The following is a 23,857-nucleotide window of genomic DNA, read 5'->3' as shown; positions in this document are numbered from 1 at the left end:
GCAAATGGTACAATTTCATTCTTCTTTATAGTGGAGTAATACTCCACTGTATAAATGTACCACAGTTTCTTAATCCAGTCATCTACCGATGGGCATTTCAGTTGTTTCCAAGTCTTGGCTATTGTGAATAGCGCTGCAATGAACATAGGGGTGCATATATTTTTTCGAATTAGATGCTCTTCTTTTTAAACAAATTTGTTTAGAAATTCAGTCTTTTATCATTTCTTGGTGATGATAGCTCTTCTTTTAAATGGAGAATTAAGTCCTGAACTCTAATTTAGAACCCTTTTGATTTTAAACAAAACTATTCTTCTTCTTTCTGAGCCAGTTTCTATGTTATTACTTTCCAGAACTCCACTTCTGCTTTCTACATATTTTAGTTTGGTTGGGAATACAATGTGAAATAAAAATATTTAAAGCAATTAATAATTTAAATAAACTTAATTGAATATCAACTAATAATACTTTTTATGATTTTTCTGTCTTCATGGAAAAAAAATAGAAGTATGCTAATTAAATATTCTTAATGGCATCGTTCTTAACTGATTTCACCTGTTTTCAGGAAAATTGTGCCTTAAAAAAATTATTTTCTGTCCAAAAATATACCCTATAATCAGACTTAACGTCTGAAATCAGCTGTTAATGATTAAGGCATACCCCTGTCCACTACCACCAAAAAAAGTGGGGAGTGGGTAGGCGGGGAGAAACAGCCTTCCCTAATATTCTGAAACCTGTTGTACCCTCCTGGGTTGTTAGTGCTTGGTATGCTTGCCACTGCTTTTCTCTCCTGTGCTTCTTTCCTGCTGGGAACTGATATGACCTCAGATTGTTTTTTAACTGTATTTTGGGCATCCGCCTCTGTCCTTCGGAATTGACAGAGGTAAATTCTGTCGGAGGTAAAGCCTCATTGCTGTCTCTCTGCACTTTTATGTTCTCTGATGCATTTCATAATCTTTTTAGTTACTTATTTTTTATTACCATTTCAAATTAGTCACAGAGCCAAATTTGTATGAATCCTGAATATTATATTCTGTGTACATTGATCACCTTCATGTTTTACACAGGACCTACCAGACAGTATTCAAGTAGGTGGCAGGATATCACCTCAGACAGTTTGGGATTATGTGGAAAAAATCAAAGCATCAGGAACCAAGGTAAGGAAAACATTTTTCATTATACCAGCTTGAGAGAATATTGGAAAAGTAAACCACTAAGAGTTCTTATGCAAGATACCCTGGGGAGGGAGCCAATACAAATTCTAAATCTAAATAATATGCCCAGCAAAACTGAACTAAAGCCATTTGCTAAGGCTCAAAACAGCCCAACCTTCCTTGGGTTATTTTTTACCCCCTTCTGGTATGCTTTCTCAGTGACTTCTCTCAGTGTTTTGGAAGAAATGTTTTAGAGTAAATGTTGAGCTTCATCTTGGAATTTTGCCTTGCTTCAATTATAGACATTTGTTTTAGTTGGGCATAGGCTAAGCTTCTTCAACAAAGAAATCCTAAAATACAGTGGCTCCGAAAATACAGAAGTCTGGTTTTTTTTGTTAATGTTAGATAGGTCATTCATTCATTGTGGTTCAGTGGCTCTGGTTGTACAAGGTCATTCAGGGACCAGCCTTCTTCTGTCTTGTTATTTTGCTGGTGCTAATAGTGTTGTCCTTGTCAGTCAAAGATGGTCAAAGCTGACTTATCAGCACCAAGTGGGAAAAAATGAAGACTGCCTGTCCAGTTATTTTAAAAGCAAGACCTAGAAGTGCAGTTATCATTTCACTTCCTCTAACTCCATTGGTAAGAATTTAGTCACATAGCCTTATATAGCTGCTAAAACGGCTGGGAAATGTAATCTCTGGAAATGTAATCTATTGGATGGCCATGTGTCCAGCTAAAAGTTCTTTGGGACTTTTAATAAGGGAGAAAAGAGGAGACTAGATACTGGCAGATAATTAGTAATCTCTATCACAATAATATTTCTCTTCTCTTCTCTTCTCTTCTCTTCTCTTCTCTTCTCTTCTCTTCTCTTCTCTTCTCTTCTCTTCTCTTCTCTCCTTTCTACCATTTCTTGAACTCAGAACACTACTACACAGGAAAACTTAATCATTAGAGGAAATCATTTTTCCCACCAAGGATGATAATACCTAGCATTATAGACATTTAAAAAAATAAATCTTGAATATGTGAACATTAATTTTTTTTTATCTCTTAAGATAAGATTAGAAGTCTCTAGTAAGATTAGAAGTAATCCAAAATGGGTAATCTTAAGCTGAAAAGAATATTTTCTCCAATACAGATTTTAGAATTTAAACTGATAGTGTTAGAATGCATATAAACTTTGAAGCATTATAAAAAATTTACCACATTTATTTGCTGTCACTTTCTCATGACAGCAAAAGTCATGGGGAAGCATTGGGAAGTATTACTCTTGGATATTTTGGAAATCACTCTTGATCTACCCATACGAGTATATTACTGACCAACACTTTATATTATGCCTCCATCTTGAACTGACTGAAACATTATAATAGTAGTTATTTTTAAAAGAGGACAATTTAGATGACAGACCTTTTATAAGAGGTAGAGCCATAGTTCAGCTCATTCACATGTTTTCTATAGGATCTTGCATCAATTTAAACTTTGCAGTAGGTGTGGCTCCCCCATTTTGACTGTGTACCTTCATGAAAAAGCATCCATTTTTTTTTACACTAAATTAATACTAAATTAGCACTCTCTTTTTTATCTGAAACAAAGCCAAGAACCCAGAAGCAAGCAGATTAGATCCTGAATAAGCCAAATGATTTTACAAAATGCCAGGGGTGCCAAAAAAAATGTGCACATTTTAAGAGATGTTATCTATGTATTACTTTTTGAAATTGAATTGAATTACAGTAGTAATGTGTAGTATGACATTCGCTCAAAAGATGGCAATAGTCAAATGAATGCTAGGGTCATTCATTGAATTACAATTTTAATACAGTTTTTTCCTTTCTTGAAATGTGTATACATTTTTTGGCATCGTCTGTATATGGCCTATGTGTATTTGAGGTCTTTTCACCCAGCCCCTTTATTCTTAAACTTAGTCCCTGTAGATTAGATGATCAGTGGATTTATGTGTTTGTGTGTACATAGTAAGGTGGTGGTGATACGTGCTATTAATTTTCATTATGCTGAGAACACAGGCAGCCCTCTGTGGAGATTATAAATTGGAAATAAGGATATAGTATAGATTACCAAAAGACTTGGGTTTAAATATCTTCTCTGCCACTGAGAAGTTTGTCACTTTGAACACAGTAATTATCTTGGGACTCAGTTTCTTATGGGACACCATCAGATAAATCCATTAATGGGTTAGCAAAGATCCTTTCCTAAGAGTTACTTTCTTTTAGTATTCTTATCTGCATTTAAGTTGGTAAACCATATTATTCGATAACCATCACTATAAAATTCAACAGGTTATTTATTAGTAGTTGACAAATGGTGTTTAAAACCAAGCTATTGTTTAGGTTATTATTTTAAACAACCATTTATTTTCTTGAATAGGAAATTTGTGTGGTTCGCTTCACACCTGTAACTGAAGAAGATCAAATTTCTTACACTTTGCTGTTTGCATACTTCAGTAGCAGAAAGCGCTATGGAGTAGCTGCTAACAACATGAAGCAAGTTAAAGACATGTACCTTATTCCTTTGGGTGCCGCAGATAAAATTCCACACCCTCTTGTGCCTTTTGATGGACCAGGTGGGTATACATTTTAATAATAGACTGTGAATAAACTAAAGGGGGAGGTGGAACCTGAGTGAAAAAACTAACTCTGCTTTGTCAGAACCCAGGCCTCTAGAGCTGACGTGCCAGGAAAAGGCATCCACTTAATAGCCTGTAATAAACTACATGCTAAAATTTAACCTTTATGATAAAGATTGAAAATGACTTAATGGTGTTTTTGATTTTACACAGGTCTTGAACTGCATAGACCTAATCTGTTGTTGGGCTTAATTATTCGTCAAAAACTGAAGCGACAACACAGCGCTAGTGCCAGTGCCAGCGCTGGTCACACCACTGAGTCTCCTGAAAGTGGACCAGTTGCATTGCTGCCCGAGAAAAAAAGTAAAATAGAAGTTTCCACAGAGGAAGCACCAGAGGAAGAAAACGACTTTTTTAATTCTTTTACAACTGTACTACACAAGCAGAGAAACAAGCCTCAGCAAGCTCTTCAGGAAGAGCTGCCAACAGTGATGGAACCTTTAGTGGAAGTCACCAAACAGGAGCCACCAAAACCGTTACGATTCCTTCCTGGGGTATTGATTGGTTGGGAAAATCAGCCTTCTACTCTGGAATTAGCAAACAAACCTCTTCCTGTGGACGATATACTGCAGAGCCTTTTGGGTACTACTGGGCAATCCTACGAGCAGGCTCAGTCAGAGACAGAACACAACACTCCTAAAGAAATTCCGTTCATAAGTGAGCAAGCCAACCCCAAAGCAGAGAAAATAGATGCAGTGGAAGTAACTGATGGTGAAACCAAGGAGGTAAAGGTTAAAGTAGATAGTCTTTCAGAATCGACAGGTAATTCAGTAGTAGTAGAAGAAACATCAGTCGTAGGGTCCTCTTCCATTTCTCCTGGACCTTTGACCAGTCTTAGCCTCAGAGGTAAACCTCCAGATGTTTCTACAGAAGCATTCTTATCTAATTTATCAATTCAGTCAAAACAAGAGGAATCGGTGGAGAGTAAAGAGAGAACATTAAAAAGACAGCCGCTGCAAGATCAAGAGAATAATTTGCAAGATAATCAGACTTCAAATACTAGTCCTCCGAGCAGGCCTAACCTAGGAAAAGGAAACGCAGATAAAGGAAGCATGGATGGTAATGCGAGTTGCAATGAAAACGTTGCTAATACGGCAAGGTCCCCACAGTTTATCAACCTGAAAAGGGATCCTAGGCAAGCAGCAGGGCGAAGTCAGCAGCAAACTGCTTCAGAAAGCAAAGACGGAGATAGCTGCCGGAATGGAGAAAAACACACCCCACCTGGTCTGGCAAACAAGGAGCCTTTAACAGAACAAATCAGTGTAGAGGAAAAGTCGTCTTCTGTAGAGAAAAACTCCTGTGTTCAGCAGAGTGATAATTCAGGGGTTGCACAAAACTCAGCATCAGTAGAAAATACAAACACTTCTCAAACAGAACAAGCAAAACCCATACAGGAGGATGTTTTAATGCAAAATATTGAAACTGTGCACCCATTTCGAAGAGGATCGGCAGCAACATCATCTCATTTTGAAGTTGGAAACACAGGTCAATCCGAATTTCCTTCTAAAAGCATCAGCTTTACTCCCAGAAGCACCAGCCCCAGAACAAGTGCAAACTTTTCACCCATAAGGCCCCAGCAACCCAACCTTCAGCATCTCAAGTCTAACTGCCCTGGATTCCCATTTTCAGGACCTCCTAATTTCCCCCCACAAAGCATGTTTGGGTTTCCACCACATTTGCCGCCTCCGTTACTTCCCCCTCCAGGCTTTGGCTTTGCTCAAAATCCCATGGTTCCCTGGCCACCTGTGGTGCATCTGCCAGGCCAGCCTCAACGTATGATGGGTCCCCTTTCACAAACATCAAGGTATATAGGCCCACAGAATTTTTACCAGATTAAAGACATTCGAAGACCAGAAAGGCGCCATAGTGACCCTTGGGGTAGGCAAGAACAGCAGCAACTGGATAGGCCATTTAATCGGGGCAAAGGGGATCGCCAGAGGTTTTATAGCGATTCTCACCACTTGAAAAGAGAGCGACATGAAAAGGAATGGGAGCAAGAATCTGAAAGGCATAGACGCAGAGACAGAACCCAAGACAAGGACAGAGACAGAAAAAGCAGGGAGGAAGGGCACAAAGATAAAGAGAGGGCACGGTTATCACACGGTGATCGCGGAGCAGATGGAAAAGCAAGCAGAGAGAGCAGGAATGTAGACAAGAAATCAGATAAACCTAAAAGTGAAGACCACGAAAAGGACAAAGAACGAGAGAAAAGTAAACATAGAGAAGGAGAAAAGGACAGAGAGAGGTACCACAAAGATAGGGACCATACCGACAGAGCTAAAAGCAAAAGGTAAAATTTGCAGGCTGCTTCAAGATTACATTTAAATAACTGTTAAACGTTGTATCTTAAAAAACTTTATGATTGCCTGCTAGGATTGTGCCATCTTTTAAATTTTTAATATTGGTGGTTTGCAGAAGAATAAATTCTGTGTGTTGGTGCAGAGTGCTCTGTGCCAGTGGTCATCATCCCTTCTTCATACCAACTGTCTCTAGCTATAGGACTTTAATATTTTTAAAAGTTTTACATTGCTGTATATTCAAAGATTTCTTTTATTAATATGCAATAAAGGCTTAGAAATTTTAGTTTTCTTTAATTGGTAAATATGGTTAACTACGGTATATGTTTACTGCCTCTAGTGAATGTTCTTTATATGACTAATTTGGGAGTGATGTGTGCTCTGTAAGTTTGTTTTAAATTGCACTGTTTTTAAAGGAACTGTAGAGAAGCAACAAAAAGGCAAGCAACTTCATAATCAGATTATATTAATCAGTCAGTCGAGCAGTTTTTGACCCAGAATCAGGAGCCCAAGAAGGACATTTACTGCTTTAATCTGCACTCATTGAAGGCTTTTATTACCGTATATACTGCAGCTTTGTGGTAGGCCATTATTTTCCTTTTCCTTTTTGGCTCTTCAGAAACTTGAATACTTAAGCTTGTACATGATCTTGTGTTTTGCTATCCTTTTTACTGTAAAATGTAAATATTTTAAGGGATATTTTGATTCTAAATATGATAAAATAATTTCTCACCTATTTTGTGTGTGTGATTTGAAATTCAGTAGTAAAGAATTTCTTTAAAGCTTTAATTACCTTCAGACATTGTTCTTTTACTCAGCCAAGAACATGCAGCATAGCTGTCTGTGTCAGGCATTAGATGAGGGGAAAAATGATTTTTTCCCCTAAATTATAGGCTATTGAGATAAATCATGTAGTTCTGAAGAGGCTAGAATTTAGTACTACCAATGAAAAACTGTAGTGATAGCCCAATTTATAGGTATGTTTCTGAAAACTTGATACCATCAAAATTTGGTACACTAATTGTAAGACCATAGAACTTTCATTTATGAAACATGTTATGAATCTCTTTGTAAAACGTATAATTAAATCTAATTTGTTTTGGGGGTTACTGTAGTTTCATATGTTAGTTTTACTTGAAATAGAAAGCACACAGAGGTGATTGTTAATCCAAATAGAAATTTATTTACACCCTAAACTACATATTGTGTTGATTGCTATCATTAAAACAATAGCTACCAAAATACTAGTACTTGAGACAAAAAAAGAAAAATCAGTATTTTTATTTATCTATATTAATGAAGAAAAATATAAATGGCCTTACAAAATTAAGAAGGTAAAGTTTGATTTCCTAAAAAGCCTAAAGATTAGAGTTAAAAATAGGTTTTGAAATGGAGTCAGTTTTGCTGTTTGTACTCCCTGGAGAAAGGGGCGGAAATTGAAAATCAAACATTTTATCTTATTTCAACATCTTGTACCTTTTTCAGTCATCCTTATTCTTTGAAGTTTATCATAAAACTTCTAAAACAGAGGACTTACATTTAAATAAAATTTGTTTAATTTTGTTTTACTTTTCTTTTGGAAACTAACTTGTTAGAAAACAAGTCAGCCTGCAAACAAAACTTAAGGTCAGTTGGTCATCTTTTGTACTATTTTGAAGAAATTGTCAGAATTTTAACCTCCTCCCTCCGCCCCCCCCCCCAAAAATACCCCACTAAAATTCTTCGAAATTAGCTTTTTGATTTCAAGTATGTATGTTGTCAGTAAGTCTGCCTTCACTGATTTATCTGGTTGGGTTGACCAGACACCAGATTTCTTTTCCATGGTACAAGTAAAGCATGGGTTAACCAGTGGAAGGAAACCTTTAAATCAGTTTTTGATTGCCTCTTAGCCAGTAGTTTCTTATATATATTGTGATGCTTACTTTAAAATTCTTCATATATCATTGACTCTTTGATACACCCCATATAGGCCCGTATTAGTGATAACTATCTCTTGGGATTACAGGGCTAGTAAGTATTAGAACCAGGTCTCTTAACCCCTGGTTGACGGAAATATTGTGACCAGTAGGGAAAAAATACGGGCATAGTGACTGTTTAAAGGGTTTAACTTGTAAGTAAAGGAAAAAGGAGAAAAGTTTTCAATGAGTAGTAGATCCAAAGCCATTCTCAGTCTTAAAGTCTCACCTACAGCCAGCCTTATACAAACTAGTGAGTTATATGAAGTTCATCTTTGGTTCTGTTTTAAGGAAAACTAGCTCTATAAAAAGTTTGATGCTTTTTTAAAATTTAGAACCAGTGTATACATACCTCTATTAAGTAAAACATACCACGGTGTCTCAGTACCTGTAAAGTCCACCCTTGTAATTCCTGCACCAATAAGAAGGCCTCCACCAACCCTCTGTGTGGCAAACCTTGTGTCGTGGCAAGCGCTTTATATAAGCTTGGTCAACCAGAAAGGCGAAGACTTATCCTAGAGCTGAGGACACTGAGAAAAGTCGGCCAACTTGCCCCAGGTAGACTGCCATTGTCAGAGCTGGAACTCTGTTAACAGTTAAGTTCTCTTTATCTCCGAAGTGGCAGTTGTGCTCTGAGAATTGAGAACAGGAAAGGGGGACAAAAGCCTGATTATGATACATACATTCCACAGCCCTTTTTCTCCCCATTCCACCCACCCATCTAAAACTACAAAACCGCCCAACTTCTCAAAGTGAGCAGGATGACACACCCAAAGACCTGTGGGTTCTCTTGTACAGATTTGCAAAGTTCATATTCATTTCCAGTTCTAATTCCCCATTCCTCTTTTATTGTCTGTTGCTGCTGTGACACATCACAAACATAGTGGCTTAAAATCACGCAAGTTTATTATCTTACACTTCTGTAGGTCAGCATTCTGATGTGGATCTCAGTGGGTTGAGATTAAGGTGTCAGAAGGGTGCATTGTTTTTCTGGAGGCTTTAGGGGACAATTGGTGTCCTTGCCTTTTCCAGTTTCTAGAGGCCACTCACTTTTCCTGCCTCGTGGCCCCTTCCAACGTCTTCAAAACCTACTCGGGGTTGTTGGGGCTAAAAAAAAAAATACCTTTTTTTCCCACCTTCTAAATACTTGTAGCTGGGCCAATCAAATTAAGAGAGACAGGTGAACAGGAGAAAATCAAAATTTTAATACATGCACATGGGGAATTCACATAAGCATGAAAATTCCAAAGAGGCAGCATTGGGTATATGTGACATTTTGGACAAAGGAGAAAAGGTGAATGGGGTCTTAGATTGCAGAGATGAGAACGGGTGACTTACAGGTAGCGGAGGAAGAGTGGAACACGTGGCAGGCCAATTCCTGCTGGGCAATGATGGGACACGGAGCATCTAGCTAACAGGGCCCCGGCTGAAGCCCTCCTGTTAGCACACTTAATTCAAATTAGGCTCTTCAGGCTAAGGCGAACATTTCTGATTTTCTTCCTGAAGCAGGTTTTTTGTCTGACTCTTGGGCAGGAAAGAGGGGGGAGGGTCAAAAGTTCTTTCTGAGTGTTTTGTTTCTTAATAATTAAAAGCTTAAAATTGGTATTCCCAAAAGGCCAGCTTCATGGTGGCAAAACTTTGGTCCCCTTCAGGGCCAAGTCTCCTGTTGCCATCTCTGACCCTTCCTCTTCCATTTTGAAGAACCCTTGTGATTACTTAGGCCCCCCCAGATAACCCAAGATATTCTTTCTATTTTAATGTCAACTGATTAGCACCTGAATTCCTTCTGTGACCTTACTTCCCCTTTGCCATGTAACCTAACATATTACAGTTTATATTTACGTATTTAACAGGGATTGGAACATGGGCAACTTTGGGGGCCATCCTACTTACCACAGTTCTTGACTTGTTAATTGTAGCTTAGTTGTGGCTGAACTAATAAATCTTAACATTTTGGAATTATTAAAACATCTAGAGCTATAGTAAATATGTTCAAAAGTTAAGAAAGATATCAATACAGAAGAAAATCAAGTGGCAAACCACTTGGATATTAACATGAGTATAAACGTACTTATTTACACTCAGCTGTTCTTAGTTTTTAATATGGTAGCTGTGTTTTTAATGAAGGCTATGAATCAAGTTTAAATGCATTATAAGAGCTTGCTAATGAACCAGGTCTTTTGAAAGCAAATTCGTTTACTTAATTTTAACATTTGAATATACCCTCTGCACTATTCCCATCCACTCAGATCCCTCTAAAACATCCTGTCAGATTACCATTGACTAAAGACTACAAAGGGCAATATACATAATCAACTCTTGACTTTTGTCTCCCAAAGCAAATCATGAATAAAATTGGTTACTCCTTTTAGAAAGGTGCCCAACACCTTGATTCTTTGATTCCAGTTTTATAAAGAATTTTGGTAATTCATGTGTAGAGCAAGAGGGTACATGAATGGATGGGTTGAAAAACAGTTATTAGGTCAATAGTTAAAAGCGTTTTGAAAACATACATCCACTGTTCATCTTACAGATACAGAACAAAGTCATTGGAGGAAACCCCAGCATACGTACTTAAAGAAAAGGCAGTGAATCCAACATAACTCCTAATATTGCTAAATGCCTTTATTATTTTTTCCAGTTATTTATTCTTTAAAAGATAAATATTGCCATCCCCAGCTTAGATATTTTGACTTAATTTTTTTAAATGTTCTTATGTTCACATTCAACTTTCAGAAGCATAATATTTATAGTAAAATTATCTTAAAGGTCTTTCTGTATCAATTGTTTTGTGCTGGAAAAGCAGATCACATAGGAAATCACCATCATCACAAGGATAGCAAAAATAAACGTTGATAATTTTTTACCCCATGAAATTTTGGATTTTAAGGTGAAAAAATTTTCAAGTCATTTTGATGTTCAGGAGCATCTCTTGGTAGTAGTTTTCAGTTCTTATTTATTTTGTGCCTATTCTGCAAGCGTTTGCTAGGTTCTTGGAATTAAATAGTGAGCAATAACACTAGCCTCCAACTCTGGGAGCTTGCAGTGTGTGTAGTTTAGAAGAAATGTGATCGCATGTCAATGTAAATTTGCAGCTTTAAGAAGCAGCTTTAAAGCAACAATTCTCAAACTTTGGTTTCAGGGCCCCTTTACATTTTAAAAAGTAGAGAACCATTAAAGAGCTTTCGTTTTTATGGATTATATCATTTAGCATATTAGAAATTAAAATGTTACAAATTTTAAAAATATTTAATTTGACAATACCATTGTGTTAATATTTTTTTTATGAAAGATACCTTCCAAACTAAATCGGTGTAGCAAGAAGAATACCATTGTTTTCATTTTTGCACATTTCCCATGTCTGACCTAAGACAGCTGGGTTCTCTTATCTGCCTCTGCATTCAATGTTTTGCAAGATGTCATTTTGTTTGAACTAGATGAAGAAAATCTGGCTTCACACGGAGGTGTTGCTGGGAAAGGAAGTACTCTGGATCTCCTGAAGAGACCCCTGGACTACATTGGGAAGCACTGCTTTAAAGAAAGGTGCTCTATTATGAGAGAGCATGTGGACCTAGTGTGATGGGGTGCAGTTCCAGCAACGTTTCCTTGAAGATTTTGTAACCTTTCATAGACAGCTTTCTTGCTTTTAAAAGTTAGATTTGATTATTAGCTATCAAAATGAATGTTTTTAGAGCAGTAACCCTTATGATCTCAATGTCTCTAAAGCTAAATCAGATGGTATGGACCAGAACAAATTTAGGTCGAAATTTTTCAGGAAATACTGGACAGTTGTCTTCCAGAGTTGTAGTTTCTCTAAAAAAATGAAAACAAACCCCCACAAATCCTTGAATCAATGTATAGGCATTCTGCAGTCCTACCTTACATTATGTTTTGCTCACACACATTTGAATGTTAATAGGAATAGTATGCTGAGAGCAATTTGTGTCCTATCTAATGGTGCCAAAATTCTTTGATTCTGCTGCCTTGTAAGGATGTCTATAGTTTTCTGATTGTGATGGAGTAGCAACAGTAACAAGGCCAAAAAAAAAAAAAAAAAAACCCTGTAAAGGTCTTCAGATGATGAAGGTAAATTGTCCACCTATTTTCTTTGTATGGACAGGAAACTGCCCAGGCAGATCCTGCTTAATAGCGTGGAGAAAGGAACGGTGCACTTGTCCTTTTGTCAAGTCCCTTCTCCATTTAATAGATACTTAACACATTTTTCCTTTTAAACATTGTATGCCGATTATTACCAAGGTTTTTTTTCTCCATAGTCCTGCTTATTAGTGCTTTGTATCAGTCGTGTTGTAATTTGCTTTCTTGGTGACAAAGTTGTCATACATAATCAGACTTAAAATGCTAAGTAACAGCAACATCAGTAACTCCCAAAGTGCAATGGAGAAATGGGGGTGGGGGTGAAAATGCCATTCACAGTACTGTCAGTAATTGGTGTTTGGACAAAATGGACTTTCTTAATTTATGCTTTTAGTGGTACAGATATCAGGACAATAATTTCCAATGGCATTATTTAGAACCTGTTTTATACCGAAATTTGAGACCTGTAGACTTGAAAAGTTAACACAGATGTTAGTCTAATTTTAAAATTTTACCAGTTTGATAGGTACATGCTTTGAAAAGTGAAGTAATTCTATCAAGTTTATAAACAAAAAAACAGTATCTGCACTATTTTTCTCTCCAGAGGTAACTAGTTCCAATTCTTTTAGACATTTCTTGGGATATTTACCTTCACACTTGTAAATGATATGTATATACTTGCTATTAACAGTTACAAAAAGTGTAACATCTTGATGACTTGCTGCGGAAGATGAGGATTTAACTCTTACAAGGGAACGCTCCCCTGACCTTCCACCTTCCACATTCACACAATAAATTTTGGTTTAGGTCCATATTCAGATTTCACATTGCAATCATGTAAATAGTTATAGCTGACCCATGTAATAGAATATGGTTATATTTCCTTATACAGTTTTAATTTTTCCTTCTGTTAATAACCTTTGCTTTTTTTCCCCTTTGTGTCACTAATTCATTCCCACCTAAATTTTATTTAAAAACAATTCACAGATGAATAAACACTAAATGAACCAATGGAGTGAAACTTAGTAGTCAGCATATTTACAGATAAACTGAACGTAGGAAAAACAATCTTTCTTTAGCTATATTTATAAGCTTATAAAAATGTTAACATTTAGATTATTTCAGGTAATAGTAAACAGCTGATTTTCAGTAAACAACATGCCAAAGAACTACCAAAATAACTATTTACATACATATTTTGTATATTAAAATCGCCAGTACTAGTTTGTGTAACCTAATTTTGTTCATCTCCATTATAAACATTGTATCCTTCTGATTTAATTAACTCGACTTTGTTTGAATCCTGAAAATATACATCCTTAATTTTCCCAACAAAGTTTCTTTTAAAAATCTCTTGAGTAGCAATATTTACCTTTCGACCATATTCAAAGCCCCCTAGATAACTGACACCCTCATAGTTTAGAGCAACAAATTTTTTGTGTGGATCAATATCCTCAGAGAGAATTAGATTGTCATCTAGGTAGGCCTTAATAAGAGTCTGATTTTGAATTATAAGTATATGGTGCCATTTATTACAACAGAGTGTGTCATTGCTATAAATCATATGTACAGAAACGCTTTCTCCTAAGTTAACTGCTATTTTCAAGGTCTGATTATGAAGACCAATTGCCAGAAAATCATTTTCTACATTTTGAGCTTTTCCTACCCACACAAGTAAGCCTTCTCTTTCTGTCGTACTGAAATTTAATGATACAGTAGTGAACTGAAGGTTTCTTATTCTGTATTTTGGATCAATGTGCTTAATGTAAGAACTGCCGATAAATTTTGCAGTTGAAAATGAAGTTTTGTTTTCACAATACCTTCCCACCCAACCCAAAGTACACAAACAACGGTAAGAGAGTGGTCGGTCAGGTATACAGAGAGATGGGTGGAGACAACGATGATTCAGACAGTACACAGACTGGTCACATGTATTTCCAGTCCAATGTGGCAAACATCTGCAAGCGAAAGTTGTGCCACTTAGTACACATTCACCCCTATTTCTGCACACATTGTACCCACAGGGTGTCCCATCACAGTCACCTACATTGGAGCCACCTTTTGCTCCTAATTCAGTTAATTGTAATTCTTGATGATTGATAATAACTTCTCGGATACAACCTTGAAAACCTACAGGTTCATTTGCTATTGCCATGGGATTTACAAGATGTAAGGATGACACTCCTCCAAGATAGAAGTCAGTATTTGTGTCCAGGGAGCTCATTTTGACGTTGGCTTTTTCTGTCACATTTATTCCATCCACATCCAGGTAGCCTTCTGCACCAGCTCATCCTGCTTTAATCACATGCCAAGTGCTTCCATTAATAGTTACTTTTTGGGGAGCTTCTAGAATAATAGTTTCGTCACCAAGGTTGTAGCGAAGTTGAATGGAACCATTGACTAAAGAGATACATAAAAAATCACCTGTTGAGATCAAGAAAACAGCCAGTTTAATTAGTAAAATGTTACTTCATTAAAACCTGCTCTTTGTGGCCATTTGAATAAATTTTGGTTTTGGAAAAGAAGGTAAGTCTTGGTCACAATTATGTTAGAGAGCTTTTCCATTTACAGATCAAAATATACATGGATACATTCACTCACATATTCTGTATTATTTTGTTACTGAATTGGCCACAAGTCCCACTGAATGAATGTATTGTGGTACAAAGTTAAAGTGGTTTTCCTTTAAAGATTTTAGTTAAGGATGAATGTGTAAAAATAACTAACATTGTGTGTTTTACTTCAAGCCACAGATTCTGTTTTTGACAGATTGGGAGGTAAGCAAGAGAAATAAGAGCAGTGAGCGGTGCTATGAAAACATTTTATTTACACCCTCCAAAATTTGGTATCAAGCTCTGTCTACAAGTACACAGACCCCTCGTTGAGATCTCTGCTTGGGTGTTTTTAAAGGCACCTCAGGCTCCCAAGTTTATATCTCAGTTTGTGAACTTCCTCTACACCTGGCCTCTTTCAGTCTTCCCAAACTCAGTGAGCCACTCCCTAGTCCGCCTAGTTCTTCCACCCAAAAATTTAGGTGTGACCCTTAATTCCATCCCTTCGTTGATCCACACAATCTATCAAAGATATGTCTCTTGTCAAACAGATTTATTAAAATTTTGGTTCATTGTAAACATCCTGATGGCATTTTTCTGCCACCAGTTAAATTTACGATCATCTCTAGCTTGATCTATTGTTAGAACTTACCCAGTCTTTCTTCCTTTCCAATTGCTTTTCTAATCTACACTGAAGCTAAAGTGATCTTTTCAAATGGAAGTGTCATCGTTATACTACCCTTAATGGTATTTACTGTTGGGATGAGAACTTAAAAGTCTTTATAAAGGCTCCGTAGGTTCCCGGCCCCTCTCCCCAGCTTTCCCAGAGTGTATTCTCTCCGCCCTACTCCAGCGACACTGACCTTGTTAGAGTTTCATCCTCCTGTTTCAGAACCTTGGTGCATGTTGTTTGCTTTTTCTGGAGCACTCCTCTACCCCAGTCCACCTCATGTAGGCAACTCCTATCCACCTTTGAGGTCTCAGATCAAATGCCACTTCCTCAAAGAAGCCTTTCTTGATTCCCCCGAGTTTTTCTATTAGTGCTTTAATAGCACCATGTTTTTCTCCCCAGTATGTATCTCAATTATATAGTCATGTGTGAAAAAACCTGAACAAATAACGACACAGCATGTGTATGAGGTTGCAATGAGGCATTCAGAGGAAAAATAAATACAACTACATGCTTGGGAAAAAATGTAGTCCTTCAATGTAAGATTGCTTCAAGAAGGTAGCAAAAGTGGTTTACATAACAAATCCTGCAGGAATCTTCCTCAAAACAGCATTTTCCCTCCCCTAACGTTTCACAGCCAATGAAAATGTCTTCCCTTTTCTTACCTGGGAGATTTCTTTTTTTTTAAAGATTTTTATTGGGGAATTGGGGGATGGGAACAGTGCTGGGGAATTGGGGGAAGGGGAACAGACAAGTTGCTGTCGTTTTGTTCTTCAGTCTAGTTGTGGAGGATGTTGCTTCACTGGCCCAAGTTGGCACCATCATTGCTCTTCCCGGGCGAGGCAGATCATTCGCCGGCTTCTGGATGGCCACTCACGCTGGCTGCTGGCCGCTCACGCTGGCTGCTGGCTACACACAGTAGCCCATGGCAACCCACTGCAGCAGGTGTTGCAGCCTATGCCATCGCCAGCGACTCATGGCAGCCCAGCTCCAGGTTGAGCTGTTGTTCAGCATCTTAGCTGTAGAGGGCAGTGTCACTGGCCCTCATATGTGGGATCCGAACCGGGGCCCTCTGGCGTTCCAAGCCAGTTCTTAACCACCGTGCCACTCGGCCAGCCCTTACCTGGGAGATTTCTTGAAACGAGCAACTCCTCTTTCCTGTTCCTCCTGTAGTGCCAAGCTGTCTCACCTCCCTTCTGCAAATATCTTTCCTTCTACTCCCTCTTGTGGTCACACCAGACCATTGTAGGATGATTAATAGCTGCCTCATTCACTATCTTGTAAGCCTCTTAAGAACAGGGTCTGTATCTGATCTGGCCCAGTGGTTTACCTCAGCACCTAGCACAGTGCCTGGCACATAACTAGATGCTCAAGAAATAAGTGTTGAATTAAGAAATACTTTTGCATAGTTGTGGGGTGAGATGACTCAGTATTTTCAAATACTAGTTTTAGGCAAAAAGCAAAAAAATAAAATCTTTTTCTATGTAAATTTTTTTTTCTTTTAATTTCCTCCAAAAGGAAGAAATGCAGTTTATTCCCACATTTTCTACAAGGAACAGCATTTTTAGTCTAAGGAAAGAGAAGCAGCATTACAAACTCTTGTTATATAAGAAAAAATTAGATACAGATTGAGTCATTTAAATTGTTTATACCAAAATAAATTGGAACAATGAACATAATTGATGTTAAGTTTTAAAAATTTGTAGTGCTCTGAAGATACTTTGTGGCCTGCAAGTGGACACCAATCGAATCTCTTTCACTGGATTAGGAAAGACGTTGTTGGTTTTTTTTTTTAGCTGAGCCATCCTGCCACCTGTTGGCAGCTCAGCGGCTGCTCAGCTCAGGCAGGAACTCGAATCGCTGTTGCTCAGAGCTCAAACTTTTGAGGCAGCTCTTAACCAACTGAGCCACTCAGCCAGCCCTGGGAAGAAGTTTCTTTTACTTGTGTTATAGTGTCCTATAGCAAACAATCTAGCAGTAAAGAGCAACCTTGGAATAAAAAGTATCTAAAAAATGATTAGGGAAGTTGAAGCTGTGATCTCTACTATCACTGGTCAAGTGGCCAATCAAAAGAAGGAGAAAGGAGAATATCTTCTGCCAAGGAAGCTTATTTTAACAGAGCTTTGCTGGTACAGTCTTAAGAATTGACAAAAAAGGGGTTTTCTCTCCCTCTGTGGCCCTGGAAGCTAAAATTGCTCTTGAAGCTGTATTAGCAGCTTTTTGTCACACAGGCCTTTTAGTTGTTTAGGATATGGTGCTGTAGTCATGCGTAATGAATACTGATTGTTATTAGGGAAATGTAAATAAATGTTAGCAGTCCGTCACTAGTGAACAATCCTTACAAGAAACTGAGCTCATGAATGAAGATGGTAAGTGAATTCCTGTTGGCTGTTTCACCATGCCGAGGGCCCTCCCTCCCTCCTCTGCTGCCATTGCCTCCACCGGTCACCTGATGCCCCCGCCAAGCATCACAGATCAAAGAAAACATTTGGGAGAGACGATGCACACAGCTTATTAGGGAAATTTTATACACTGTTTTTCTCTAGAAAAGGAAAGCAAAGGTAATATTTGCTTATTTTACCTTTTATTGTTTAGTCATTTCAATATGGTTTTAACTTTACATTGTAGATGACTAGACTTTTTAAAAATACACATTTTTCTGGGAGAATTATAACTCAAGATGATTTCAGTTATCTGATTAATTTGTGCTTAACATACTGTTGATCATTTTTGTGTCAAAAAACTCATTTTAAGGTATTGAATATTTAGCAGAAGCAGGTAAACTGGTGAAGTCTCATCTTTTTAAAGTCTCTTCCCCAAATCAGAGCTCTAATGTCAACTAGGATACTTTCCAAATTATCATTTTGTTTTAAATTGTACACTATTTGAGATTATTCAAATTATTTACCTCTAAAGAGACACAGAAATCTTGTTAATGAAGACTTTGGTTTTGCACATATGAAAACATAATTGACTGCTGAAAATCTAAATTTGTGATTTTTGACATTGTGTATTAAGTGTTTGGGCATTTTTTACTAATCGCTCCTCTTAGCAGAGGATGAGCTGGAAGGCTCCGCTAATATTTACATCATATGTAGCTCTTAGAGAAGATACTAAGTATGGGACAGTCACCTGTATTTTATGCAACCTTAAATAACTGAAACGTTGTACACTTGAAACCTATGTAGTTTTACTAACAATTGTCACCCCAATAATTTAAAAAAATACCCCCCCCAAAAAATAAATGAAACATACTTCACCACTTGATTACACCACTTGCTTGCTAATAAATAAGTAGATGCCTTTCATCTGATGATCATCTTTAGGTTCATCTAAGTCTGTAGAGCTTAGATTTTTAATATTTTAAAATTTTCATGCTTTCCTTAAGTGTCAAATTTATTAGGATTTTTTTTCCTCTGCAAACAAAGATTTTGCCAACTTACCTGACTGTGCTTTTAAGTGTTGTGCAACATAAAACAGGATGCCATCTGCAGAAAGAGGCCGAAACTGCAATTGAATATGTGACTTTTTTCGAATACGAAAGGACGCAAAAGACATCCAGGATAATTCATGGCTTCTGAAAGATGGATCACTTATAGACAAAGCTAAAAACAAAACAAAAACTTGAGTTTCAGAAAACAGCATTGTTCAGAAATGCAGTAAACTCGCAATTTTGTCATTTAAGAACTTACGTAATGTTCCAAGAGTTGGTCCAAGCTGAATACACATCGAACCTTGGCACCTCTGTTCTAATCCCACTAATGGTAGGCTTTTTTGTAATGGGGCCAATAATTGAAAAATGGGGCCAATTATTGAAAAGCCTACTATGACTTCTTGTACCCATGTTCCTTTTGGCTCGTGTGACACAGATCTCCCACTCTAGACTGCATTCTAGAGAGGCATCAGATGTATCGATTCTAAGAATGTCTTATTCTTATCTCAAGAATGTGAGCTTCTTGGGAATGTTTTACATCAATAGCTTTCAATAAGATGATTCAAATAGTGGAAGATAAAAGGCATCACTGTATGACTTGTTCTTCAGTTTCTGTATTTCTGATTAAAATATAGAGCGTAATCAAGGTAGATTTTAAGAAATTGTATAAATGGAAATAAACGTCAGCTTATTTGAAAATAATTTAGGTCCACATCTCTTCAGAAATTGCTAGCTCTTGGGTTTTACTTCATGTTCAGCATGAGAAGATTCATTTTAATATGAATTGAAATAGAATCATTACACCAACTTACTATATCCATCAGATATTACTTGCTGCTTCTGTGTATAGCTGACCAGATGGGGATTATGAGAGGGAGAAAGTTCTGAACATTTGGCAGCTTTTATCTCTATGGAATCGATATTCCTTCTTTCTTCCTCATTTTATAACATGATAGTACTTAGAGTGTGTGCTGGTTCACCACATGCCTTCAGTCATTAATCTAGTTATTTCATTTTTTTTTAAATTGGGGAATTGGGGGAAGGGGAACAGAGAAGTTGCTGTCGTTTTGGTCTTCAGTCTAGTGTGGAGGACGTTACTTCACTGGCCCAAGTTGGCGCCATCGTTGTTCCCTTCCCGGTGAGGCAGATCTGCCGCTGGTCATTGGACGGCTACTTACAGCAGCTGCTGGCCGCTCACGCTGGCTGCTGGCTACACACAGTAGCCCATGGCAACCCACTGCAGCAGGTGTTGCAGCCTACGCCATTGTGGGCGACTCACGGCAGCCCAGCTCCAGGTTGAGCTGTTGTTCAGCATCTTAGCTGTGGAGGGCAGTGTCACTGGCCGTCGTATGTGGGATCCGAACTGGGGCCCTCTGGCATCCCAAGCCAGCTCTTAACCAATGCGCCACTCAGCTGGCCCTAGTTATTTAATCTTTTCTCCCTTTGGACCAGGCCTATAGTAACTGCTGTCTTTCATTTTTAGATTCATAGGCAACTGATGGGTGTTTATCCAAGAGGTGTTGGCATTGGCTGATTTTTAAGTAACTACTTTCATTTTGACTTATCACAGTTCAGAATGGGAGAGGTTAGAAGCATTGTTGTAGTTACCATGACTGCAAAGTCCTGTACCTCACTCTTAGAGGGTCTGATCGATTAAAGCTGAGATGGGATCTAGGAAGTATATTTTTAATAAGTACCTGGGGGTTTCTGACATCAGTGTTATTTGGACCATATTTTCATAAAAACTGAACAAAGAATTCTAATTCAGTAAGTCAAAGCTGTGCTCACTACATGAGCTGCAGAACATTTCCACTGTTGCTCACTTTGAGGTAGAATTTGGAAAAAGTCCAGGTTTTCCAGTGACATACAAAGTCATCTGACTGTGAATCATCTTCAGGAGGCTTTACTAATCAATTTAGGTTAATGAAGAAGAAAACACTAACACTTCTCTTCGTGGACAACTGATCTCACTGGGTTCTGGCCAACAGCCTCAGGGCTGGTCAGATGAGGGACAGTTTCAGAAGGGATGGTTTCCTCAGAGGAGTAATAGCTAATAACTCAGGTGACTTCCAAATTACACAAGCTTCAGTCATGATCATCACTTTTAGGACCTTGTTTCCTATAAAGAGGACCCCCAGAGGAATTACTAAAATCTGTATTTACTACTGCTCAACAGCAGTGGCATTGACTGAAACCAGGCCCATTCTATCTGATGAAAAAGAAAGCAGACTGGCTGATTCACGAGGCAGAAACACTTGGAGTGCAATGATCCACCATCTGATTTAGGGAATCTGTAGATTTCTAAAACAAGCAATATTTTGAGTAAAGATATATCTCTTCAAAACATGTAAGAATGGCTGGTATGAAACATCACAGGAAAATATTTTTAGCATGAGCAAAGATTGTTTCAGGAAAAGCACAAGTTGGCATATTATCAAAGCTCAAACGAAAGATGTAAGGATTTGTAATGATTTATTGAACGGGCTGGGCTTGGTAGGAGGCCCTGAGGAAGTAACTTGATTTTTTTCCCCTATGATTGCTCTTTAGACATGTTCTGTGGGCTCTTTCTCATTCCTGACGATATCTTGGGCAAATTCCTTAGCTCTTTGATCATTTCAGGTCTTGGTGAAATATTATCATTTTTCAGGCATTTAGAGATCCCGTTGAATCAGAATCAAAATGCCCATCTCTCGCCTAAGTCCTAGCTTCTGTTCTGCCTCCATAGCTCAGGGGTGACCCAAGCTTGGAAAGTGGAGTCGGGGAGGTGTGTTTACTGTTATGTCCTAGTCCTTCCTCTCCTCCTTCACCTTGTGGCTTCACTTCGCTGTTTTCAGCTATTCCAAGATGACACGGGGCAGTGACCAGAAGACCAAAAAAGGGGCTTTCTTGTCTGCTGCTATTTGTAGTTTCTCTCATCTGTCGAAATGTCCTCTGTCATGGCAGACAGTCTTTTGGATCTTGCAGTGTCTTTCAACTCTCCACGGGTACCTCTGTCCTGCAATTCCTGACAACGCTGATGCACCTTGTCAGACTTCTATAGATTCCACTCAGCTTCTGCCCTTGTGAGATGCTTCCAGCCTCTTTCTGTTTGAGAGCGCTTACCTTATGAGTAAGGTTCTTTCAAAGTGACTCATGCCTGTTCTTTTAATTGTGCGGCATGGCTCCTTCACTGTTTTTTGTTCTCCAGCTGCCCTGCCTCTAGCCTTGCCATTAGAGAAAGGTCCAGCCAGGCTTCTGCCTTCAGGCTGTGTGGACTAGGGGGTCAGTCACTGCTTTTACACCTCACCTCTCTCCAGGACACATGGCTTTGATTTTCCTGAGATATTTTTTTTACTCCCATGCTCCACTCGGGTTCCATGTCAGCTTAGCAGAAGCTGATAACTCAGGGATAGAAATGCTAGTTTTCCCTTCTGATAAGGGCCCCTATTTTCTATGAGTACTTCTGATGACTTTCTCACTTATTCTTCAGGGACAGTCCATTGGTTCTTCCTGCAGCCAACATTCCTCTTCAAAAATGTTCTTTTCCCTGAACTAACTCTACTAACTCAATTTCTCCTCTCTCTCTCTCTCTCTCTCTCTCTCTCTCTCTCTCTCTCTCTCTCTTTCTTAAGTTCTACCAAGTAGTTAAAGAATAATTCTCATCTTACACAAACTCTTCCACATTTATAGAAAAGGTCACCCTGGGAATTATGAATTAGCAAAGATATCAGAATTTCCTTCAACAGCACCGAGAAGATTACAAAAGCACCTCACCACTAGAAATAGTTGGTTTGATGAGTATCTGATGGGGCCAAAAGAAGAAACCAACCAACAAGTAAAAGTTGCCCAGGTTTACAAACTTGTCACAGTTTAATTTAATAATCTTCTTCCAAGTGTACATATGGAAACATTGGAATAGGCAGTACTAATACCTACCAAAATGAAATCCATAATCCAATCCTTAGCTGGACACTCAAATATTTCCAAACTTTGATCCTAATTGACTTTTCTAGTTTTAGATTCTTAATTCTTTATCTCCATGTACACATGCCTGCCAAACTGGACAACTGATAAATATTCCTCCCCACCCTCTGTACCTTCGTTGAGTTTGTTCCTTTTTATAAAGACTTTCCTTTTTTTTCTTGCCCTGTCAAAATCCTACTTTCCTTCAAGGCACAGCTCAGTTCTGTCTTTAGTGAGGATTCCTTAGCACTTAGCCTGTCTTTCCCTTATGTCACTTGCTTTGGTCTGCTTTGTACTACTGTCCTTTGGGGACCTGCCCTAGCTCTGCCGTGCACTGAAAGCGATCCCGCACAAGTCTCTTAACATGTCTGATCCTCCATCTCACCACTCATGAAATAGAGGCAATAATAGATTTCATTCCAGGGTTCTTAGGATTCAGTGAGATTACACAGGGCTTTGTAAACTGTAGTTTGCTATAAAATGTTAATGACTGTCACCTCCCGGAACTCTGTTTCTCCCCGTGCTGCCCGGCCACCCAACACTAACTCATGCTGTCCAGGCCCTCTGGCCCACCACAGCCCTGCACGTCGGGGGCGAGTTTCTCACCTGTGCCCACGTGCTGACATCATTTTCTGAGGACCAGAAGGGACGCACCTTCTCTGATGTTCTTGCTGGAAATATGCTCAGTAGGACACAGCAGGAGGTTATGTGGAAAGGTTTGTTTCCTGATTGGAAGCAAAGGTGCTCTAAGAGTAACACGGAGTCATTGCAGCTTCAGAGTCAAAGGGCCAGGGACATGTGGCAGCTGTTCTGGCTGTCTGATAAGTCAAACTAACAGTTAGTCCCCTGGAACAATGGCTACAAATAAAGTTGTTGAGAAGTCTGTTGAGAAGACATTTTTGTCTATATTTAGAGTTGCAATAGTGATATCCTAATTCTATAAATTTTATAGACATCCGAGAGGAAGCTACATCAAAATGTCTCTTTAGTGAACTTCAAGTTTGCATTTTAAAAAATTTTATGCTGCTGAAATCTCAAAATATGAGACTGGGGGCCGGCCGAGTGGCTCAGTTGGTTAAGAGCTCGCTCAATTGTTTGAGCTCTGAGCAACAGCGGTT

The 23,857-nt window shown here is 38.4% G+C and overlaps 2 protein-coding genes across 7 annotated transcripts in view; one reads left to right on the top strand and one right to left on the bottom strand.

Moving 5' to 3' along the window:
- The window catches only part of PHF3 (PHD finger protein 3), a 78,399-nt gene extending 71,571 nt beyond the window's left edge, over window positions 1-6,828 (top strand). For 5 of the 6 annotated variants that reach the window (XM_019662411.1, XM_019662410.1, XM_019662409.1 and 2 more), the window contains 3 exons: window positions 1,065-1,154; window positions 3,537-3,732; window positions 3,949-6,828. In XM_019662411.1, the coding sequence (XP_019517956.1) occupies window positions 1,065-1,154; window positions 3,537-3,732; window positions 3,949-6,089 (2,427 nt within the window). In that variant the 3' untranslated portion in view covers window positions 6,090-6,828. Of the gene's footprint in view, window positions 1-1,064; window positions 1,155-1,668; window positions 1,764-3,536; window positions 3,733-3,948 lie in introns of those variants that run through there. The other variant, XM_019662412.1, reaches the window with a different exon arrangement.
- A 5,743-nt stretch (window positions 6,829-12,571) lies between these two features.
- LOC109393324 (protein eyes shut homolog) overlaps window positions 12,572-23,857 on the bottom strand; it is a 1,090,347-nt gene continuing 1,079,061 nt past the window's right edge. The window contains 3 exon segments of the mRNA XM_019662404.1: window positions 12,572-12,613; window positions 13,377-14,566; window positions 18,808-18,969. Coding sequence (XP_019517949.1) covers window positions 12,572-12,613; window positions 13,377-14,566; window positions 18,808-18,969 — 1,394 coding nt within the window.

The sequence above is a fragment of the Hipposideros armiger genome, unplaced genomic scaffold (assembly GCF_001890085.2).
Source record: "Hipposideros armiger isolate ML-2016 unplaced genomic scaffold, ASM189008v1 scaffold_375, whole genome shotgun sequence".
In the NCBI taxonomy this organism is placed as follows: Eukaryota; Metazoa; Chordata; class Mammalia; order Chiroptera; family Hipposideridae; genus Hipposideros; species Hipposideros armiger.
Note: the sequence above shows the minus strand (reverse complement) of the source record. Positions and strands in the feature narration are given on the sequence as shown.